The sequence below is a fragment of the Mesocricetus auratus genome, unplaced genomic scaffold (genome assembly GCF_017639785.1).
Source record: "Mesocricetus auratus isolate SY011 unplaced genomic scaffold, BCM_Maur_2.0 Super-Scaffold_100043, whole genome shotgun sequence".
Classification (NCBI taxonomy): Eukaryota; Metazoa; Chordata; class Mammalia; order Rodentia; family Cricetidae; genus Mesocricetus; species Mesocricetus auratus.
In genome coordinates, this window is record NW_024429220.1 from 471,088 (window position 1) to 491,677 (window position 20,590).

The window sequence follows — 20,590 nt, forward strand, 5'->3', positions numbered from 1 at the left end:
TTTGTAAGTTGTTGCACATTACAAAAGTAAAGACAATTTTGAAATATTTCAACAACTAAGTTCCTTGGACAGCCTTAGGAGCCACAGGAAGCAGGCACAGAGGAGGAGCCAGTTATATTTAGCTAAGTGAGCACAAGCTTTAGCATCAACCTGTGAGGAATGCACACCAGAATGCGGGCAATTGGAAGACCATAGGATGGAGGCCTGTATGTAAGTGTCCTCAATGCTGTTGGCAGCAGTGACAGTATCTCTGGAGTTGTGTCATGATCTCTGTGATTCAGTCCATGACCACAATTCTGAGCTCATATTTGTTCTTTTAAAAATCTAATACAGATTTAGACTTAAATTCAGAACTTTATATATGCTAATGAAGCCCTTGACAACTGAGCTGTCCTTAGCCTGTCCCTTTATGAGCACACCTTCTGCCTTACAAACATTTTATTTAAACACAGCCAACATTTGACATTAATTGAGAGGAATGAACAGTTTTGACATTAACATAAGAAAATTATAATTTGTTTCATAATATTCGGAGAAAAAATTTTAATAAGAGGTCAAAATTAAATGATTTAAACAAGTATGTTCCTTCAGATCCAAATGTTTTCGAAGGAATGTCTTGAGACTAAGTAATCCTTATAAACAGGAGCAAAATTTTCACACCAAAAAAAGGATCCTTGGAAATGTCCTAATACAGTATCAATATTGAGGTTAATTTCCTCAATGAATTTTGTATATGTTATTTAGCAATAACCATACAAATTGATCATGGATGTTATGAGATAACAAGGTAAGATCCTATTGCAGAAGATACCACATATTTTGGGCACAGGACTTGTAGGAATCAAGCTGGCACTTACCTGGAAGCCTTCTTTCTTAGGAGTAGTTCTCATAGTATCAGAAGGTGAAATGTAAGCTTCCAAGGAACAAAAGTAATTGATAGTACTAACCAGCTGTTAAGCCTGCAAAACACAATAATACCAATAGGGAAAGATAAACCCAAGGGTCCATTAGTGGCACTTACATTCTTGGGTGGTAGCAGACACCTTAGTTGTACTTAAGACCTATTTAATAGAAAGCATTTCATGCCTACTTATTACAAAACTAGCCAGCTATTGTGACCAACAGCATCATAGACCTTAGAGGAGAACCTACTACTGCCTCTTTCCTAAATCAATACTATCTCCAACTGTATTCGGAATATTTATATTTATACTCACAGATAAGTATAAGTCTCACCCTTCACCAAAGAACCGTCTTTTTTGAACAAACGCAAGCTCATGATACAGTTTCACAATTGGTCAAAATGTGGAGAATAAATGATCATGGAGTAACCAGCCTCAATTTGTACATCAACAACACAACCCCTATACCTAAGGCTCATGGACATCATTGATGAGGGGTTTAAAGCTTATAAGAGTCAGAGAACTGGCATACCTTCTGCAAGGTAGTGTCTAATAGACACGACAAGGATGCTGTACCCATGAAATCACAGCAATGGGGTTGCCTAAACCAGACATGTATAATGACCACACCAGTTGACGCGCCAACAGGGATAAGGAAAAATTCACAAGACCCAAGGACTACCTATTACTACTAGCTGCTGAGAGAGGGAGAATCAGTTTCTCCAGGGATAACTGAATGCTTATCCAATCCCATGTGGTCAGACATTAATCCATGTGTGTATAAAAATCATTGAGTGGATTCAGTAAGGGTGCGTGTGTGTGCGTGTGTGTATTTAAGTGACAGTAATGGTTATAGAAAATCATAAACATGAGGGAGATAGAGGAGAAGGAAGAGTTGGAGGAGGGAAAAAGGAGTAGAAATTTTATAAATTTCAGTATGTTCATGTATGAAATTCTCAAAAAAACAATACAATGTTATATAAATAAGGAACAACTCACTTTTCGTGTACCTAAGTCCCAACAGAGTGAAAAATGAAACTAAATGCAATCAAATGTTAAGGAGTCAGATTCTATGTTATTTTTATAGTAGCTACAAAAGTATTTTCATGCTTGCAAGTAGACATATTCAGTCTGAGCTAATAGCATAGTGAATGTGGTTTTAGATTGATACAATGACATTATCTTCACTGCTATACAGAAACCAAGAGAACATATAGATTAAATGTATTTGAAAAAAATTTTTTTTGCAAAATTAGCTTTGGATAATGTACTTGACTTCACTGAGTTTACACCACCACGTTCATATTGCCCAATATAATGATATCCTTAATATTTTTCATATTATATATAATCATATAATATAAATGTATGGAAATATTCATATGTATTTGTACTTAGGGTAATTTCGTTAAAATTCCCAGATCTGTAACACTCGTGCTAAGAACACATTACATATTAGTTAAGAAATCTTAATACAAAATCCATACCAAGCCCATGTGAAAATATTTTTAAAATTTGTGTACTTCCAAAATAAAATGGTAAAACACATCCAGATCCAGAGTGCACACTCCCAATCCAAAAGTAAAAAAAAAAATCAAAATAAGACCACAGCCTGACTAAACAAAGATTTAATCTTGTTTCTTTATTTCCAACATTTGAAACACACCACAGTGAGATAGCTCCCAAAGTTCCTCAACAATCTTCCGTTAGCCTCATTCAGGCTGGGTTTGCAAGCTGTGGTCACTGTCCTTTCCCAGGTGTACTTGACGATTGATGGCTTCTCTAAGTTTATGGATTTGTATTGCAGCGTTGCCTTCATTCTCAGTACTCCAGTCCTTGACTTGTCAAGCACTGCTTTCAGAGATAATGACCCTGCATTGTGGAGGGTGGTCTCCTAAACTCAATGTTGAAATTTCAGTTGTAGTCTCCATGACTCAAAACTTCTTACATTCTGTTGTCTACATAACATTGCATGACAATGTTAGGCTGACCACTACAAGCATGACCTATTCTTGTAGTCTCTTTACACCTTCCTACTTTATTAGTGGTAGATGAGCTGTTTACAGCAGGACTTTAGTCTCAAATAAAGATTTGAAACAAGTTTACACTTTTGTGCCTTTGTGTATGCAAGTCTTGAAGTCCCCCATGAATCTTTTCTACTGTATTGCTTGATACACATAGTTTGCCTTGTTTTACTGGTGTTATTAACTAGTTACATCTTAATTTCATTTGTAAATATATTCCTTTTCTAGAGGAACTGAACAGTTTTCAAGTATTCTTATCCTTCTCCTCTTTGCTCTGATTCCCAAGTAAATTTGTATGACTGTAACCAGCATTGCCTATGCTAGTGCCTGTGCTAGTGCCTATATTCTATGGTTTCATAAAATCTTTCTGCCAGGTAAAGGACTCCTTCACTTTTAGCTTCATCCTCCTATCATGCATCTTTGGGGCGTGGAGAAAATCCCTCCTGTGGTTTTGAGAACAGTGGCCTCTAATCTAGTTCCCAAGAGAACACACATTTCCATCTGAAGCTCATTAGCATAGCTTTTTCTGTACGTATTTTTCTGCATTTGCTCTCAGCCCTCATCAGAGCTCCTCATTAAGTTCTGCTTACATACAGGATTCTCAGCTTTTGTCTCACTTTTGTTTCATGAGCTATTCCAAATCTTTTCATAATTCAATTCAAAAAGCTTTTCCACATCACCAGATATAATTCTAGCAATTATTCTCAGCATCAGTATTCTGAGTTGGAATACCCTTATCAAACAAATACTTCAGATAATCAATAACTTTCCCTAACCCACACCATGATAACTTCTCTAAAGCTTTTGCCTCACAGTTGGAATTTCTAACTCACCAACAGCTGGCCTCAGTGTTTGCAGTAGATGGTAAAATGTGGCCAGTCCTGATAGTGAGAAAAACCACTGCAGCATGGCCAGGCAGGAACAAGAAAGGGGGAAGCTAAGATTTAAAACATCCTGGGTTCGTTTGTGAATTCTGCTGCTGAGTGTTTTCATTAAGTCTACCCATGTACTCATTAATTTCTCCTGACTCTTTTTTCAGTTTGAAGAATACACTAGCATTTCTTGTGCAAAGGATCTGATTGAGATATGTTGTCTCAGGTTGTCTGTGAATTTATTCCCAGGACTAGGGGTTGTACCTAGGACATTATGTATGCTAGACAACACTGTACCACTAAACTAAGCTAGATAGAGTGACAGACAGAGACACAGAGAGACAAAGGTGATAGATATTACACAGATGAATAGAGGGTAGTTAGTTAGATAGAGATATGATACATTAGATAGATAGATAATAGACAGATTGGTAGATAGGTAGATAGATAATTTTTCCCATGTTGTCCTTAGAGATTCCCGTGCTTCAGTCTGCCGCGTAGCTATGACTTATAGGCATAGGCCACTACAGCAAGCTGCTTTATATTTTTAAAGAAAAGCTTCCTAGTTACAGTATCCTTTGTTGAAAATATGTTTGGTATTGTCTTCCTTCAGTGCCTTTGACATTTTCATTCTTTCTGACTGGTAAGGCTTCAGTGAAAAACATTTTTGTTAAACCAGTCTCTCTTTACTATCTTGAGAAATTTTTTTTCATATTTAAAGCCAAAGCAGAGCTTATTAGTAATGAACACTAGTCTCTAATGAGTAAATGATTTGGTAATATTTTTAGACTACATGTTAGCTCTACTTATTTATTTATTTTTAAATAAATTTTATTTAAATTAAAAACAATCTTATTTTATATATCAATCCCAGTTCCCTCTCTCTCTTGTCCTCCCATGACCCACACCAACCCCCTATCCCATGCCTCATCCAATCCCCAGGGAGGGTGAGGTCTCCCATGAGGGATCGTCAAAGTCTGATACATCATTTGGGGCAGGACCTAGACCCTCCCCCATGTATCTAGGCTGAGAGAGTACCCCTCCATAGGGAATGGGCTCCCAAAGCCCATTTAAGCACGAGGGATAAATAATGGTATCTTGTACTTTTAGAAACTTGGAATAGACTTAGTTTAACTAATTATTTTAATCCCACTTCCCCAGAGATTTGTATAGCCTTGTTCTTGAATGTTTTCTGTCATTCTCATACTGAATACACTTTCTCCTGCTCAAATCAAATGACCTGAATATCACTCCATCAGTGCACCCCAAAGTTCTCATCACCTTCTTATTCCCATCTTCTCATCTATCTTTTGCTAGTGTGAAATGATTGTTGCTCTCAATATACATGCACTCGCCATGGTGCCATTTGCTGCTTTTATAAATTTGCTTGACATATTTTGCAACTCAGGAACTTCTGATATTTACTGCTTCCATCTCTGCTAATTGTCTATTTGAGTATTCATTCTGAGGTTACTGTTTTCTTGAAGCTCCTTGAGTTTTCTTAATTTGGGTGTTTTATATTCTTCATCACAGAGTTCTCCCATACTGATTACCCTCTGGTCGTTTTTTGTCACCTTATCTTAACTTTTTAGTGTGTGACATAGTCTAGACATATAAGGATGAGATATTTCCTATAGTCTGCCTAATGTGGCCCACCCCCACCCCCATACCATTCTCAGCAGCCTGCCTTTTCACTTTTGTCAGCATTTTAACACTAGATCATGCCCTACATCTAGGCTTTTCACATGGCTTCTGGTTGCATCCTTTCACCACTCAGGGTGATTTAAGTATATCCCTTGAATTATTGTTCAAAATGAACCAGTAATATATACCTAGTAAGAGCATTATCTCCCAGAGCCATTGTGTTCTAATTGACATAGGGACAGAAATGCCATCCATCTACTCATTTTTTGGTCAGGGATATGGGATTCTGAAAACTGAGCAGAATCGCTGTAGAGGAACCAGTCTTAGTCCTCTGATGATACTGCACTACTGTGTTAGCGTCTAAGCTCATAACCTAACACACACACACACACACACACACACACACACACACACCACACACACTGGACACAGGCCCACACTGCTCTGGTGCCTACTGCTAAAGTGATCTCATGTCCCAAACCACTACAATAGCCACAACTGATGCTGGCCAGAATAAAAGTCCAGTACACATGTCTTCTACTAGTATTGAAGTTGGGGTCTGTTAAGACCTACCATGTACTAGGTCTTACCAATCCAGGAATGAAATTGTTACTTAGTTTAGCATCTACCCTGTCCTACTGATATTGTCTACAAATCTTGATCAGTTTGTTTGCTCTTCCAGTTATAGAGTTAAAAGGCAGGGAAAGTCCTGAGTGTAGCAGGTAGCTGCAGAGAAATAGAAAACATCACAGAAGCACCAGCCATGGTCAACAGTTTAAGGAGGCACTGGTGTTTGTTAGGGGTGAGGAAGCCCAGGCATGAAGCAGTCACACAGATATAAGGAAAATACGTCTCTGTAAAGCTGGGGTGGGGGAGTGGGAGGGTCAGAAAACCAAAAAACCCAGTCTCCTCTCAAGGGCTGAGGCCTGCCTGTGAACCCATTGAAGAGTTTTCTTCCCTGAATTTAGGCTTTGTCAGGCTGAAGGAAGACAGGATGATTGGTTGACTTTCAGTTCTTATGTAAGATGTCCTGATCTGGCCTTTCACTTGTTCAGTCCATCAGAAAGTTGCCTGTTGGTGGAAGACAAAAGTCAACCATGCCTGTGTTTTAAGGACTTTTCTCAAGTCAGAAGGCTGAGGAAGAAGTTGGCCATATTGGAAAATTGTCACCTTTATTACCTAGCTGTGGTCCTGCTCCGTCTGTCTGTCTTACTACTGGGGAGTCTGTGTAATTCCTAGTCTCTCACCACTCTCAACAAATAAGATTGTTCAGGGCTATGATGGCTAAGGATGAGGTAGAGTTGGTGGAGGCAGAACCATGGTTGTCAAAGCTCAGGCTAAGGTGGGTTACCAGTCAAACAGAATTTCAAGGATTTTCATATTTTCTTGGATATTCCAAATTCATTGCTGCTGGGGGTAGTAATAAAGACCAAAACAAACATGACACCCACTGGAACACAGCTCTTGTTCTGATGCCAGAACGTGTATAGAATGCCGAGCTGGACAGTTCCCAACGTAGACATAGTTGTCCTGCCTAAGGATGGATAGGAAAGCCCCTTGATAGCCACAGCTCAAGCTAAGCTAGTTCATATCTGGCTTTTCTAACTACAAAGATCTGTGCAACCTTGGGTATGAGCTGTGCTCCCAGACCATTCCAAGGACAATAGAGATATCAGCTGAAACCCAAGTCAGCAGGTATACAACTCTTCCTAGGACTGGTGGTTTGGAGGCAGTTCTCTTTGTAAGTAAGCTATACAGTGCCTTTGGATCTGCTTGATGCTGGGTACCCTCACAGAAGCAAGATGTCTCTAAGACAAAGCCATATTTGGGATTTCATGGTCCAGCATTATTGCTTAACCGTGGTGAGACTGATGCTGATTCCTTATCCATGTGAAGGTAGTCTTGAGTATATGAATAGTTAGTAAGTGTATATTGCCGTATGGAAATGGTGGCTGAAAGATTTTGCTCAGCTGCTATATTGTTCACCTACTGAACTTTTTTAGTTTTATAAACCCATATTTTTGTTATCATAAAAAATAATTTTAGGGATTAAAGTGATGGCTCAGTGGTTTAAAAATGGCTGCTTTTCCATAAGCCCCAGGTTTGATTCCCAGAACCCTTGTAGAGACTGACGTCTGTCTATAACTCCAGTAGCAAAGAATCTAGTGACCTCTCCTGGCCTCTGTGGGCAACAAGCATGCACATGTAATATGTAGAAGTATATATAGGTAAAACATACAGGTTCATAAAATTAAAATATAGATAAATATTTATTATCCTTTCAAAAAGTTAGAGTTTGTAAAAATAAACATAAAATTATAGTATGACTGATCATTTATTTTACACATCAGACAATTCCTTGTATTCGATGTGAATAAATTTTAAAAATTATGTTTCCACTTAAGACCGTGCTTTGAAAATAACAGTAAAAACACTTTTGAAATGCTTTAAATTCATAAGCATCTTTATAAATGAACAAGTAACTTTTTATTCACTTTTCCATTCAATGTTGTCAGCTAATATTGTTAATATTATTTTAACAATTTTACAGGTGAAAAGATTAAATAAATGCAGATGGATTAGCTGTTAAAAGTCCCATTCATACTATAGCTATATCACACCAGTCATTACAAGCTTTACAATACTACTCTAATGATTGAAGACACCACATACTTGAGTCATAGAGCATGGAGAAATCAGTCAATATTGATCAGGAAATAATATTGTTACTGGTTAGCTTTCGTAGTGCTAAAAGTTATGCATTCAACCAAAGAAGGAAGAAATCATCAGTGTTACCCAGTTGTGAACTCTGCGAGATGCAACAACAACCAGCCTGGCAAGATCTGCCCACTGGAGCAATGGGAGCATAAATGTTATGGGAGTAACCAATAACTTTTTGGTTGGATTTATGGCCCACATCACAAGATAGAACCAGTACTTGGTACCATTACTGGGGCCAAGAACCTGTGGTAGCTAACTCATGGGCTCTAGGTAGAACATATTCTACATACTCCTTTCATTGTGGAAGAGAAAACAGAAGTATTGTGAGCACCAGAGGTAGTGGATAGCAATGAGTCAGCTACACATAAGAACTCACAGCACTTGAGGTAGCATGAACAAGACCTGTGCAAGTTCAAGGTAGATAAGAATCCCAGCATGATGGGAAGAAGTCCTTAACTACGAGTTATAAGCAATTGAGAGTTAACAAAAAGGAACAGTCAGTTTTCTCTTTTTCCTTATTTATTTAGTTTTCATTTTGTATACCAGCTGAAGGCAGGTTAAAGGAAGTCATCGAACACCCAGATAAAGAATTAACAGATAATGATTTGGGGAGCACTCACACAATGATGGTAAATTACTGCTGAGGTCTTCTGCTCCTGGAGATGCAGCCTCTGCCTTCAGGATGCTCTGCCCACTACTCAAGAGAGAGTGAGCCAGTCCCTCCTCTTCCTTATAAGGGGTCACGACCATCTGCACACTGAAGCCACACCCTCAGGTGTGGCCACACCCCAAGTCCACTGGGGGAACAAGATGCTACTACACAAGTTCTCCCTTCCTCCCCTCCCCCCACCTCCCTCCACCCCACCCCTCCATCCACTCCTCAGTGCTAGGTGAATACTAAATGCGAGTGGATTTAAGAGAAGCTGAGGGAAGAAGGGTAATATGATTAGAACACTTCCTATGCAATTTTCCAAGAATGAAAATATTTTTAAAATATAAAAAAGGAAAAAAGAAAAAGTTAAAACTGGAAGCTAAGACTCACATGTAAAATAAAGTGTGATGTCTGCACACTTTCCTCTAAATTTCATGATTTCATTTTTGTAGCTTAATAAAATGTCACTATGTGGAAATACCACATTTTCATTATCTATTCATGTGCTGATGGATATCCCGGCTGATTCTGCTCCCTTTTTTATTATGAAGAAAGCAACAATAAGCAGGTGTCTCTATGGTGGATGTAGACTCCTTTGAGAGTGTGTCCAGGAGTGGGAAACCTGGGTTATAGGTCGCAGGGTGCGGGGGGGGGGGCTATATGTAGTTTTAGTTTTATGAGAAACTTCCACAGAGATTTTTAAGTGGCTGCATCAGTTTGCATTCCCATTGGCAATGGATAAAGATTTCCTCTTTCTTCACATATTCACCAGCATTTATTGTCGTAACATTTCAATGGCTGACAGGTAAGATGGACTTTTGAACTAGTTTTGATTAACATTTCCCAGGATGCTAAATATATTGCCCCTTATTAAAATACACATTGATATTTGTATGTTATTTTTCCTTCTGAGAACCATAGGCAGAATTCTGTGTGTTTCTGTTTAATTTTTGTAATTCTATACCTATTCTGGATAATAGCCCCAAATCTGAAGTATAGTTGGCAAAGATTTTTCTCCAAGTACACAGACTTCCTCTTTGTTCTACTAATGGTTTGTTATCCGATACAGAAGCTTTCCATCCATGTGGCCCCATTAAATCTTGAAGCTATTTCCTGGGCTCTTGAGGTTATTCAGAAAGTTTTTTTGCGCATGCCTGTGTCCTGAAATACTTTCTGTATTTTTTTCCCCTCTAACTGTTTAAGCATGTCAGGATGTAAAATGAAGATTCATTCCATTCAAACTGAGGTAAATACAGGGTGTGTCCTCCTCCGTGTAGAAGCATTGACTGAGAGCAAGCTCCCATTACTGAGGACCTGTTTCAGACATCGTCCATCTTTCACCCACACTCACTTTCTAGCTAGAACGCATCCCTTTGCCAACTGACTTCTCTCCCGAGTTTTTTCACTTCTGGCTCACTGTGCCACCTCAGTTGTTAGTCTTTGCGAAGTGACGCCTTCCTTGCATGAGTTACGGCTCTGCTGTGCTGTGTCTTCCACTCTTATTATAAGCATTGTTTTCATTTTTCTACTAGACTATGGGGAAATTTACCAAGCAATATAGCTTTAATGTCTGTAACATAGTCCCATGCAGTGTCTGCTGAAAATGTATTGGGATAATAAGTTAATTGAATGAATTATTCAGTGTGATATTTCAATAGCTTTTCTGAGAGTAAAATTTCTCAGTTGTATCTAGGTATGCCTTGATATGTGTGAAATGTAGAAAATATTTTTATTTCCTCTTTACAGCGTGCTTTGTTTTGTCATTTTAAAAATTAGAAAAGCAAACTAGGACAGATTTTTGAACGTTGTTGTGTAGTAACTAGTAAATATAACTTCTAATCCTTTAATAATTTAGAGTAAAAAGATGATGCCTACAAATAAATTGCTGTTCCAGATCCAGTGTTCATTGTATTCTTCTGCTCCTGTCCTAGTCATTTACAAAATTTTGTAACCTTCTGGGGCTGTGAAGATGGCTCAGTTGGTAAAGTACCTGAAGTGTAAGCAGTAGGACACCAGTTCAATCTCCAGAACCCATATAAAAGGTCCAATGTGGTGGGACATGGCTGTAACCCAAGCCCTGTGACAAAGAAATAAGTGAATCCTAGTGGCTTACTGGGCAGCCAGAAGAGCCTAGTTAGAGAATTTCAGTCCAATGAGAAATCCTGGCTCCAAAACCAATAGAAACAAGATCATAAGAATGGTACTAATGATATCTTAGGTTTATTCTTGGCATCAACATGCATGCAAACTTATACACATACACACACACACACACACACACACACACACACACACACACACACATGAGGGGGAGAGAGAGAGAGAGATTGGATCACGAAACTAGAATTCTGAGATTCCTTGAATTCAGTTTGGGTACTGCCAAACACAAAATAAGGATGTCAGTTATCAAAATAAGGATGGAGGAGTGTATATGCATCATAACTCATTCTACAAATTTAATCAAGACTAAACAGTAGTCAGTTTTACAGTTTATTTGAGAAGCATAAGTATTATAGGAGGAGGAAACAGTTTATAGTGAAGAAGGAATTATTAACAGAACACTCAGCTCACATGTCTAAAAATGACATAAGGGTCAGGTATGGTGTCACAGGTCTTTAGTCCAAGCAGGACTCTAGAGGTAGATGCAGATGAATCTTTGAGTTTGAGATCAGCCTGATCTACATCATGAGTTCTCTGCTAGCTAGGCTAAATAATGAGCCCTTGTCAACAGAAAAGAGAAGAAAGAAGAAAAAATAAGATATCTGCCAATTTTTTTCAGATGTTACTTAGCCTCGTTGCAAGACACATTGTCTGTTCACATCTGTGAAATTCTCGTTTTTCCTTCAATCAAGTATAATTAAACTGTGGGTCTTCCATGTACTTTTATTAATAATTCTGCATAGTATTCTACTGGTTTTTTCTGAAAAATAAGACTCTTCTGAGCCTGTTCTCTGCTGTTTGTATAAAGGAATTGCTGTAGGAATTTCATCACTAATTTTGATGAATATCTTCTGTTTCCTTTAAAATCTGACTCTAGAGATGTGGGCATACATCTGCAGCCTATCTGTTTCTTCCACTGGATACTTAAAATGATGTAGTTTTCTAGTTTCCATATGTCAGTTTCTACATTTGTATAATGAACATAATTATAGGAACTCCTAAGATGGGGTGAGAATTTAATGAGATAAAGCATATATCCACAAGGTCCGTTAATCCAACATAGTCCACCAAGTCTTCTCTCTCCTGAATCTGTTCCTCCTCTATTTTTAAATCACCATATTCCTTGTAAACTGGGACAGATTTTTGCTGTTGTTTTAGCAATGTTAATTCCACCATTCAGTTTCTGCTTCTGCTTCTGTTGTCTTCTACACAAGCTTGCAACTCTGCAAAGCAATGCTGTTCCTTCAGGGGAAACGCGTCCTCCTCAATATAAGTAGCCAAAGGAGGAAGTTACACGCTACCAGCTTTGTCTTAAAAATAGGAATTCTATTTCAGCCCAGCCGGATATACATACTCACAGGCTCAGACAGCAGTGATGATCTTTTAGCAGACAGTCTTTATCAGATTCCTTCAAAATGACACATATAATCATGCTGCTTCATGACTTAAATCTACTTTTGTCTTGACTGATCGTGTAAGGTGGGGGAAGACTTCAACATGTTTGCCAATCTCTCTGGGACTTTGGGGCACCAAATGCTTCTACCCAAACCATTCCTGCAGCAGTTACAACAGTGAAATGCAGTTCACGTATTTCTTGCCTGATTGCCCTGTCTGTCCATGCCCTCTGTTTTTCCCAACTCATTCAGTGTCTTGCATCTCCACTTTGCAGGAAGTCCCCATTGGATCAGAGACTCAAGGATTTTCAATATAAACTTATTCTTTATGCCCAAATTGAAAACCTACTCCAAATACTCGAAATCCCTTCCAGTTTTCCAAGTACTATCCTCCTCCACCCATCCCCCAATCCAATCCCTCAAAGTATCATCCCTCCCTGGTCCCAGTCCACCTAGGAGATCTCTTCTATTTTCTGATGTGACAGACTTTGATGATTCCCCCATGGAAGGCCTCAACCTCCTTGGGGAGCAGAAGGGAAATGGGATAGTAGTTAGTAGGGAGCATGGGAGGATGAGGGAACTGGGATTGGTATGTAAAATAAGATTGTGTCTAATTTAAATTTTAAAAAAATCTAGAAAGAAAAGAATATAGGGTCTTAAATAAACATTACATAGCTAAGATAGTATGAATTAGTTATGGAAACTACAGGTCTCAGATAACATTGTTCCCAAACTTTTGGGTAAGTTAATAAATGAAAAATGATTTCTAGTACTGAAGAGATGACTCAGTACTTAAGAAGCAGAGTTCAGGTCCCAGCAACCACATCAAGTGGCTCACAATGCCTGGTAGTAATTCCAACTCTGAGGATCCAATGACCTCTTGACCTCTTCTGGCTCCTTGGGCAACTGCACTCACAAGGAACATAGTGCATCACACACACACACACACACACACACACACACACAAACACACAAACACACACACACAGAGACAGAGAGAAAATATTAAGTATTTAAAAATCTTTTAAATGCATGACTTATAAATTATTATAGTTGTTTGCCTAAATAACATTCTAAATGTTCAGAAAACAAGCCACTAAAACTGTGAACTGATTCCTTAATACTCCTTAACGTTTTCATTGTCGATCCAAAAGTTGCACAAGGTACAAAAGGGTGTTTCAGTAGCAATTCCCTCAGTTTTAAGATGAGGCTATAGTCTCTGGCTCAGCTTCTATTGAAGGAAAGTATATTAGTTTCCAAACAAGTTCAACTGGCCTTTAATGAAAATTAATGCTAAATTCTATCTGCGTGATTTCTCAGATACCATAATTTCAAAAACATTTAAGTCTATAGGTGAATCTTCAACCTGCTTCAGTCCTTATATTCATGCTTCAAAAAAGACACTTGGAAAAGCAAATAGGCAGCCCTGATTTTTGAGACTCTACTTGATGTTATTGTTGCTATAGTTACAGCTGAAATCTTACATAAAGCAAATTACTTATTGATGGGAAACGCTGAGTAGCACTGCAGAATCCCTTTTCCGTTTCTTTCTTTATTGCCTTCATTTCCTGGCCCCCTCTTAAGATTAATGGATTTTTCGGCTGCTGTTTTGTTTTGAACAAGCTTTGACGATTTGATGTTAAAATAAATGCATTTTACTAACATGTTCTAGCTGACAATTGAATGTGTTTGAGCATGGTGTGATCAGCACAGTTATTTTTATATGCTTCTTATTTATCAGAATCTTCCCTATTTGGAGATACTTTTTTATATTCTAATAATTGATGTCAAAAAAGTAAATAAGAATGTGACTATGTTCCTAATATGAGGCTTCTGGATTTTTTATGTTTAATAATAACATAGATGAAAAATCTCTTATTACGGGTTCTTTTACTAAGTGATATCAACAAGAGTATATCATCAAAATAAAGCATTGACATCTGAAAAATGTTTAAAAACAAATTGTCTTAGGGTTTCTGTCATTACAAAGACAGTATGACCACAGCAACTCTTATGAAGGAAAACATTTAATGGGTTGGCTTACAATTTCAGAGGTTTAGTCCATTATCATCATGGTGGGACATGGGTGTGCACAGGAAGAAACCATGATAGAGAAGTAACTGAGAGTCCTACATCTCTCAGGCAACAGGAAGTGAACTAAAACACTGGGAGGCATCTTGAGCATAGGAGATCTCAAAGCCCGCCCCCACAGTGACACTTCCTCCAAGAAGGCCATACTTCCTAAGAGTGTCACTCCCTTTGTGGGCTACTTTCTTTCAAATCACCACATACCGCTTTCTGTCCTCCAGAGACTTGTAGCTGTATCATAGTACAAAAATGTTTTCAGTTCAATTTCAACTGTAATTCATCTGTAAAATCAAAATCAAAGAGCAAATCACATACTTCTAACATACTGTTATGCCCAAGTCACAAAGATCCCCAAAGACCACCAAGGAGACAGACCCACCAAACTGCAAAACCAAGGTTTATTGTTCATCCAACCATGACAGGGACCTCATCTAGTTAGCTGACACAGCAGCCATCAGAGGAAGTGAGTTCCCTGTCTCCTGGCAGGTTTTTAAAGGCAAAAATCACAGGATTACATCAGTAGGTACAGGTTGGTTTCTGATTGGTTGTTTCCAGGTTCTGGCTATTACAAATAATGCTGCAATGAACATAGTTTCACAGATGCCCTTGTATAAATGTGTATATGCCTAAGAGTGGAATTGATGGATCTTGTGGTAGACTGATTCCCATTTTCCTGAGAAAATGTGGTACATTTACACAATGGAGTACTATTCAGCCAGCAGAATAAAACAATGGAATCTTGAAATTCGCAGGCAAATGGATGGCACTAGAAGAAACCATCCTGAGTGAGGTAATCCAGTCACAAAAAGACAAACATCTTATTACTCACTCATATGTGGATTGTAGACATGGATCAGGGGATTGACAGCCTACAATTAGCATGCCAGAGAGGCTGGGAAACAGTGAGGACCCTAAGAGAGACATGCAGCATACCCTGGAGAAGGGGAAGGGGACATGATCTCCTGAGCAGATTGGGAGAATGGGGGGAGGGGAAAGGGAACTGGGAGAAGGAAAGGGGGAAGGAGGGGAGAGGAGAAAATGGGGGAGCAGGAAGGTTGAGTGGGATAGGGTCGAGCAGGATGAGAGATACTGTAATAGGTTTGAGGAGAGATATGGCGCTAGTGAGGTTTTCAGAGATCTACAAGGATGGCACCAACTGGTAATCTAAGCAATAGTGGCTACCTTAACTGCCCTTCCCTGATAATGAGATTAAGGACTACCTTGTGTGCCATCCTAGAACCTTCATCCAGTGGCTGATGGAAGCAGAGGCAGACACCCACGGCTAAACACTGGACTGAACTACTGGAAACCAGTTGCAGAGAGGGAGGAGTAATGGGCAAGGGGATGAAGACCAGGCTGGTGAAGCCCACAGAAACAGCTGACCTGAACAAGGGGAGCTCATGGACCCCAGACTGATGGCTTGGAGGCCAGCATGGGACTGACCCAGAGTCCCTGAATGTTCATGTCAATGAGGAGGCCCTGGCAATATATGGGGCCTTTGGTGGTAGATCAGTATTTATCCCTGGCTTACAAATAGACTTTGGGAACCCATTACACTTGGAGGAATGTGCTCTAGGCCTGGACGCATGGGGGGGACCTGGGCCCTGCCAGGGATGATATGACCGACTTTGGGGATCCCCATGGAGTGCCTCACCCTCCCTGGGAAGCAGAGGGAAGATGGGATGGGGGCTGGTGAGGGGTGGAGGAGGAAGAGAGGGAGAGGGAGCTGGGATTGACATATGAATCAGGCTTCTAATTTAAATTAAAAAAATTTTTAAAGTCTCCAGCTTATTTACATTGGGACATGTCCTCATGAGACTGCTGAGTTTATACCTGCAGGCATGTGATTTTTATAATCCTTGTGACAAAGCACTGAGACTACTATCTTTATTTGTTTTTGTTCTTTGAAGTGTCAAGTTAGAAAATATGAATAATAATAATATGTTAAGATGTGCTCACTCACATCCTGGTTTTTGAAACCATAGCCCAGATCAAGCCTGTTTCTGCGGGTGTTACCTCTGGTAACTGTTTCTGCAGTCTAAGTCATGAAAACTACTCTCTGAAAAGGACACAGGAAATACAATCACACAGGAGGCAGACATTATCCATTATATATATTTTAATATAAGAGATAAAGACTGTTGCTTCTTTCTAGTCATTACCATTTAATGTGTATTTATTATGTGGGAGGGTCCTATAGATAAGACTGTCTGCTTTTTTATGCTGTATTGTCTCCAGATAAATTAAGCTTCAAATTGCTTTTCATACTGGCTCCTCTCTCCAGGTGCTTGATTAAAATCCTTGCAGAAAATTCTGTCCCCTTCTCTGTTTCTTAGTAGTGGTGAGCGTAGAGACTGATCATCACTGAAGATTTTGCCCACATTTATATTTTAAATAATCTTTTCATATTTTAATAGGGGTTTTTTATTTAGAAAACTGTGACTCATCCTGTGCCTAACCACAATCAACAGATCAAATATTTTCAGTTTTCATGTTCATTAATGCAGTAGGATAGAAAGTCTACAATAATCCTAATCTGTTCATTGCTGTCCATTTTGCAGATTCAAGAATGGCTTTGTTTAAATTGCCAGACGAACAGAGCAATATCAGGACAACTGGGAGATATGGGCAAAATGCTCCCTGTATCGTCAGGATCCAAGGCATCACCTGTGCCTGCCCCTGCAGACCCATCATCTCAGAAAACACCCGTAGGGGGCCATGTGAAAGGCAAAAAGAAGGAAACAGAAGGAAAAACTGAAACTGAGAAACTTATTCCAGAAAAAGAAACAGCATCCATTGAGAAAACGCCTCCAGCGGTCGCCACAGGTGAAAAGCTGGACGAGACTAAATTAGAGAAAAGCAAAGTTTCAGCCCTGCAAGAAAAGAAACCACCCTCTGAAGAGGAACAGCCAGTCCCTGAAGAGAAAGTGGGAAAGAAGCCATCTGCTGAAGGAAAGTTGGCTTCAGCAGAAGACAAACCACCTCTGGAGGGAAAGAAGCCTATCCCCGACGACAAGAAATTACCCGCAGAAGTAAAGCCCCTGGCCTCAGAGCCGGAGAAGAAACGGGAAGCACTTCAAGCTCAAGTACAAATTCCTGAAGAGGAGCCCACAGGGAGAGTGGCCACTCAGGAAGACTGGCGTGCAGAGGCCAGGGCTGGAGCTCCCCCACGCAGCCACGCCCCGCAGACTTCGCCCGGGGAAGGCGGGAAGGAGAGCCACACAGAGAAGCAGCCCCAGGAGGAAGGCAGTGTGGAGCCTGACCAAGTGGAGCCCAGCAAAGGCAAAACAGTAAGTTGTGCTTCCTGCAGTTGCCTTTTGGCGTGTGCCCTTCCCTGGTTTACTTACAACCTCAGCCGATCACGGATAGGACAGATGTGAAACCTTTAGACCACAAACTACATTTCAGAGAACTCTGTTTTACTTTTTCTTAAATGAAAAGCAATGGCATTTTGATACCTCAGTCAAATTCCAGAAAGCTTAGAAATAAAATTCTCTAAATCATAGAGAAAAATGAAAAGATTTCCTAGAGCTCCAAGTAATTTTTTTAAGTCAGTTTTCTCTTTACCTAAAATAATATGTCATTAAGATAGTTGGTTTCGTGAGGGTCTAGGCCCTGCCCTGGATGAAATGACAGACTATGGACACCCCATGGAGGGCCTCACCCTCCCTGGGGAAATGAAGGGATATTGGGGGGCTTGGAGGGAGGGCACGGGAGGAGGGGAGGGAAACTGAGAGGGACCTGGAATTGACATGTGAAGCAACCTTGTTTCTAATTTAAATTTATATTTAAAAACAAAATAGTTGCTTTCGTAAAAGGCAGTTTGTTGTTTTTGTTGTTTTATTTTTCCTTTTGATAGATTTCTAAGTTGTTGTCAGCCACAAAATTGGTTAAAAAAAAAGAGGCATGGTCAAAATCCAGGATGAATATATATATATATATATATATATATACATATATATATTAATTCTACATTTTTCTCATAACGTAGGGTCATGTGCTTAATGTGGAAGAATTAGTTACAATCTTAATTTAGTATATAATAATACATAGTGTCCCTTTAGTGAGAAGCTTCAAGAATATCCCATTTTAAGTGATATTTACATAAGCAATTCTATCGTTTTAAAGGAACTCTACTATTTCAAGGTATATTAATTTTAATGCTAATCTAGCTATATAATCCCCCTTTCTACCCTCCCATCTGCTTTCTCTATCCCCCTTCAGCCCCCTTACTCCCTTTTAAAGTGCTGCATTCTTTTGATTTGACTTGTATTGTTATGTGTGTGTATGTGTGTACATAGGAATTTAGAGATCCACCAAATGGGTTATATCTAATTAAATAAGGTTAATTCACAGAGGACACAAATGGTACATAAAAATTACCTGTTGCACATCCATTAAAGTTCCAGAATTCCGGGTTGATGAGTTGAATAGGTTTGAGGAAGTGTGCTGTTTTGAGATCACTTGAACACAGCCTGCTAACCCATCTCCACTCCCCTTTTTCCTCATGATAGGCATCTTCTGTGGGTTCTACATTTGTCATCCCCAGGATTTTTTTTTGCCAGTCTCCAAATGTTTTTATTTTTCTCTTTTAACTTTTCCTTCTTTTCTATCCAAAGAAGGCACAAGTCTGACCCTTAAATTCACAGGAGCATATGTGTCTCTGTGGTTGTGTTTCAGAACTGCGTTTCATGTACTTTAGCAAATAGTTCCCTTTTAAACTTAACTGTAAATTCAATTTGTCAGTTGTTTCAGTGTTGTGTTGCTTATATTTTTTGTTGTCATGCCATTCTTTTACTTTATTCAATTTTCCAAAATGTGTTTATTCATTAAAAATAAAATGAATATATTATATTAAAATTAATATATATGAATATGATATATATTTGAAAGCATACCTCTTTAACTTTTCTGATTTTGTATTTCTAAATCACGTTACTATAAAATTCTGGCTTTTTACCTATTTATCCAAGCAGGAAACTTTTAATCTTTATTTTATGTGCTATACTGAAAAACTACCGTCTTCCAGATGGAAACTCAAATTGGCATAGATTTTAATGTGGACTTTGGTTTCTGTTTAAAATAACTGAATGGTTAATATTCATGTTATCTGTCAACACAGAATACAATGCCTGAACTGTTTTTGTGACGGCATAATCAGAGTGAAAAACAATCAAGTGTTCTGATGAAATATTTTATCTCTTTCTTGGGCTGAGTTATGTGGACTCAATCTTGATTGGAGTGCTTTAGTTACTCATATTTGCAGTCAATCTTAACACAAACTTTCTATAAATGATGAAAGATAACTCTGTGCTCTTTTATTTCATTAAAAATAAAGTCTAGAAAATTAGTCAAGCACGTACTGTTATCTGTCTTTCCACATTTTTATATGAATCCTAGAACTCAGTTCTTGACACGTGTAATCTTCAGAAACTTTTGTTTTCCTTCAGTGTGGAGAGCTACTGACTTTAACTGTTGTGGAAAGAGCACAGACAAATTTAACAGAACACATGTATTTATGTGCATTTTCTCACGCTGGGTTCCCACAAAGTGCACCACCTTCAGAAGAGTTTCAAGTGTGCTAAAACATTACTGCCTTCTCTCTCACACATCTGCTGTCCAGTAAACGGTGATGGGACACTCACAGGAAGGGGACACTTCAATCCCTGCTGTTCGTTAGTACAGCACAAAACTTGGAGCTTAGCCCCTGAAATTTTGGGGTGATTATTTTAAAAAAACAGATTGGAAGAACTTGAGCAAATAAAATTCTATGCATGGAGAACATGAAATATAAGATAGGCCAGTATGCTGGAATGTAATGCTAATCATTAAAAACAGAAGACCTTTTCTTTAGCAGAAATGAAGAGTAACATTGCTATTTTAAAGCTGTGCTTACAATATTATAGTTCTCACACCTGGCTTATTCAAAGGTTACAAAGTTTGTATGCAAAAGGAAGCCATATGAAATTTTATTCTTATTTTTTAATTTCAGGGTTGTTATAAATGGTATTAAATGTAAAAAGTGAAACAGTTAACAAATGTGTTCATTTCCTGATGATTCAAATGAATACATTTTTTGAAATCTGCAGTATTTTATACAGTTTGTGTGTGTGTGTTGTAAATCTTATACAAA

At 38.7% G+C, this 20,590-nt stretch overlaps 1 protein-coding gene across 1 annotated transcript in view; it reads left to right on the forward strand.

Annotated features, from left to right (window-relative positions):
- The window catches only part of Pclo (piccolo presynaptic cytomatrix protein), a 348,891-nt gene that overhangs the window by 137,903 nt on the left and 190,398 nt on the right, over positions 1-20,590 (forward strand). Inside the window, 1 exon segment of the mRNA XM_040735211.1 lies at positions 17,019-17,747. Coding sequence (XP_040591145.1) covers positions 17,019-17,747 — 729 coding nt within the window.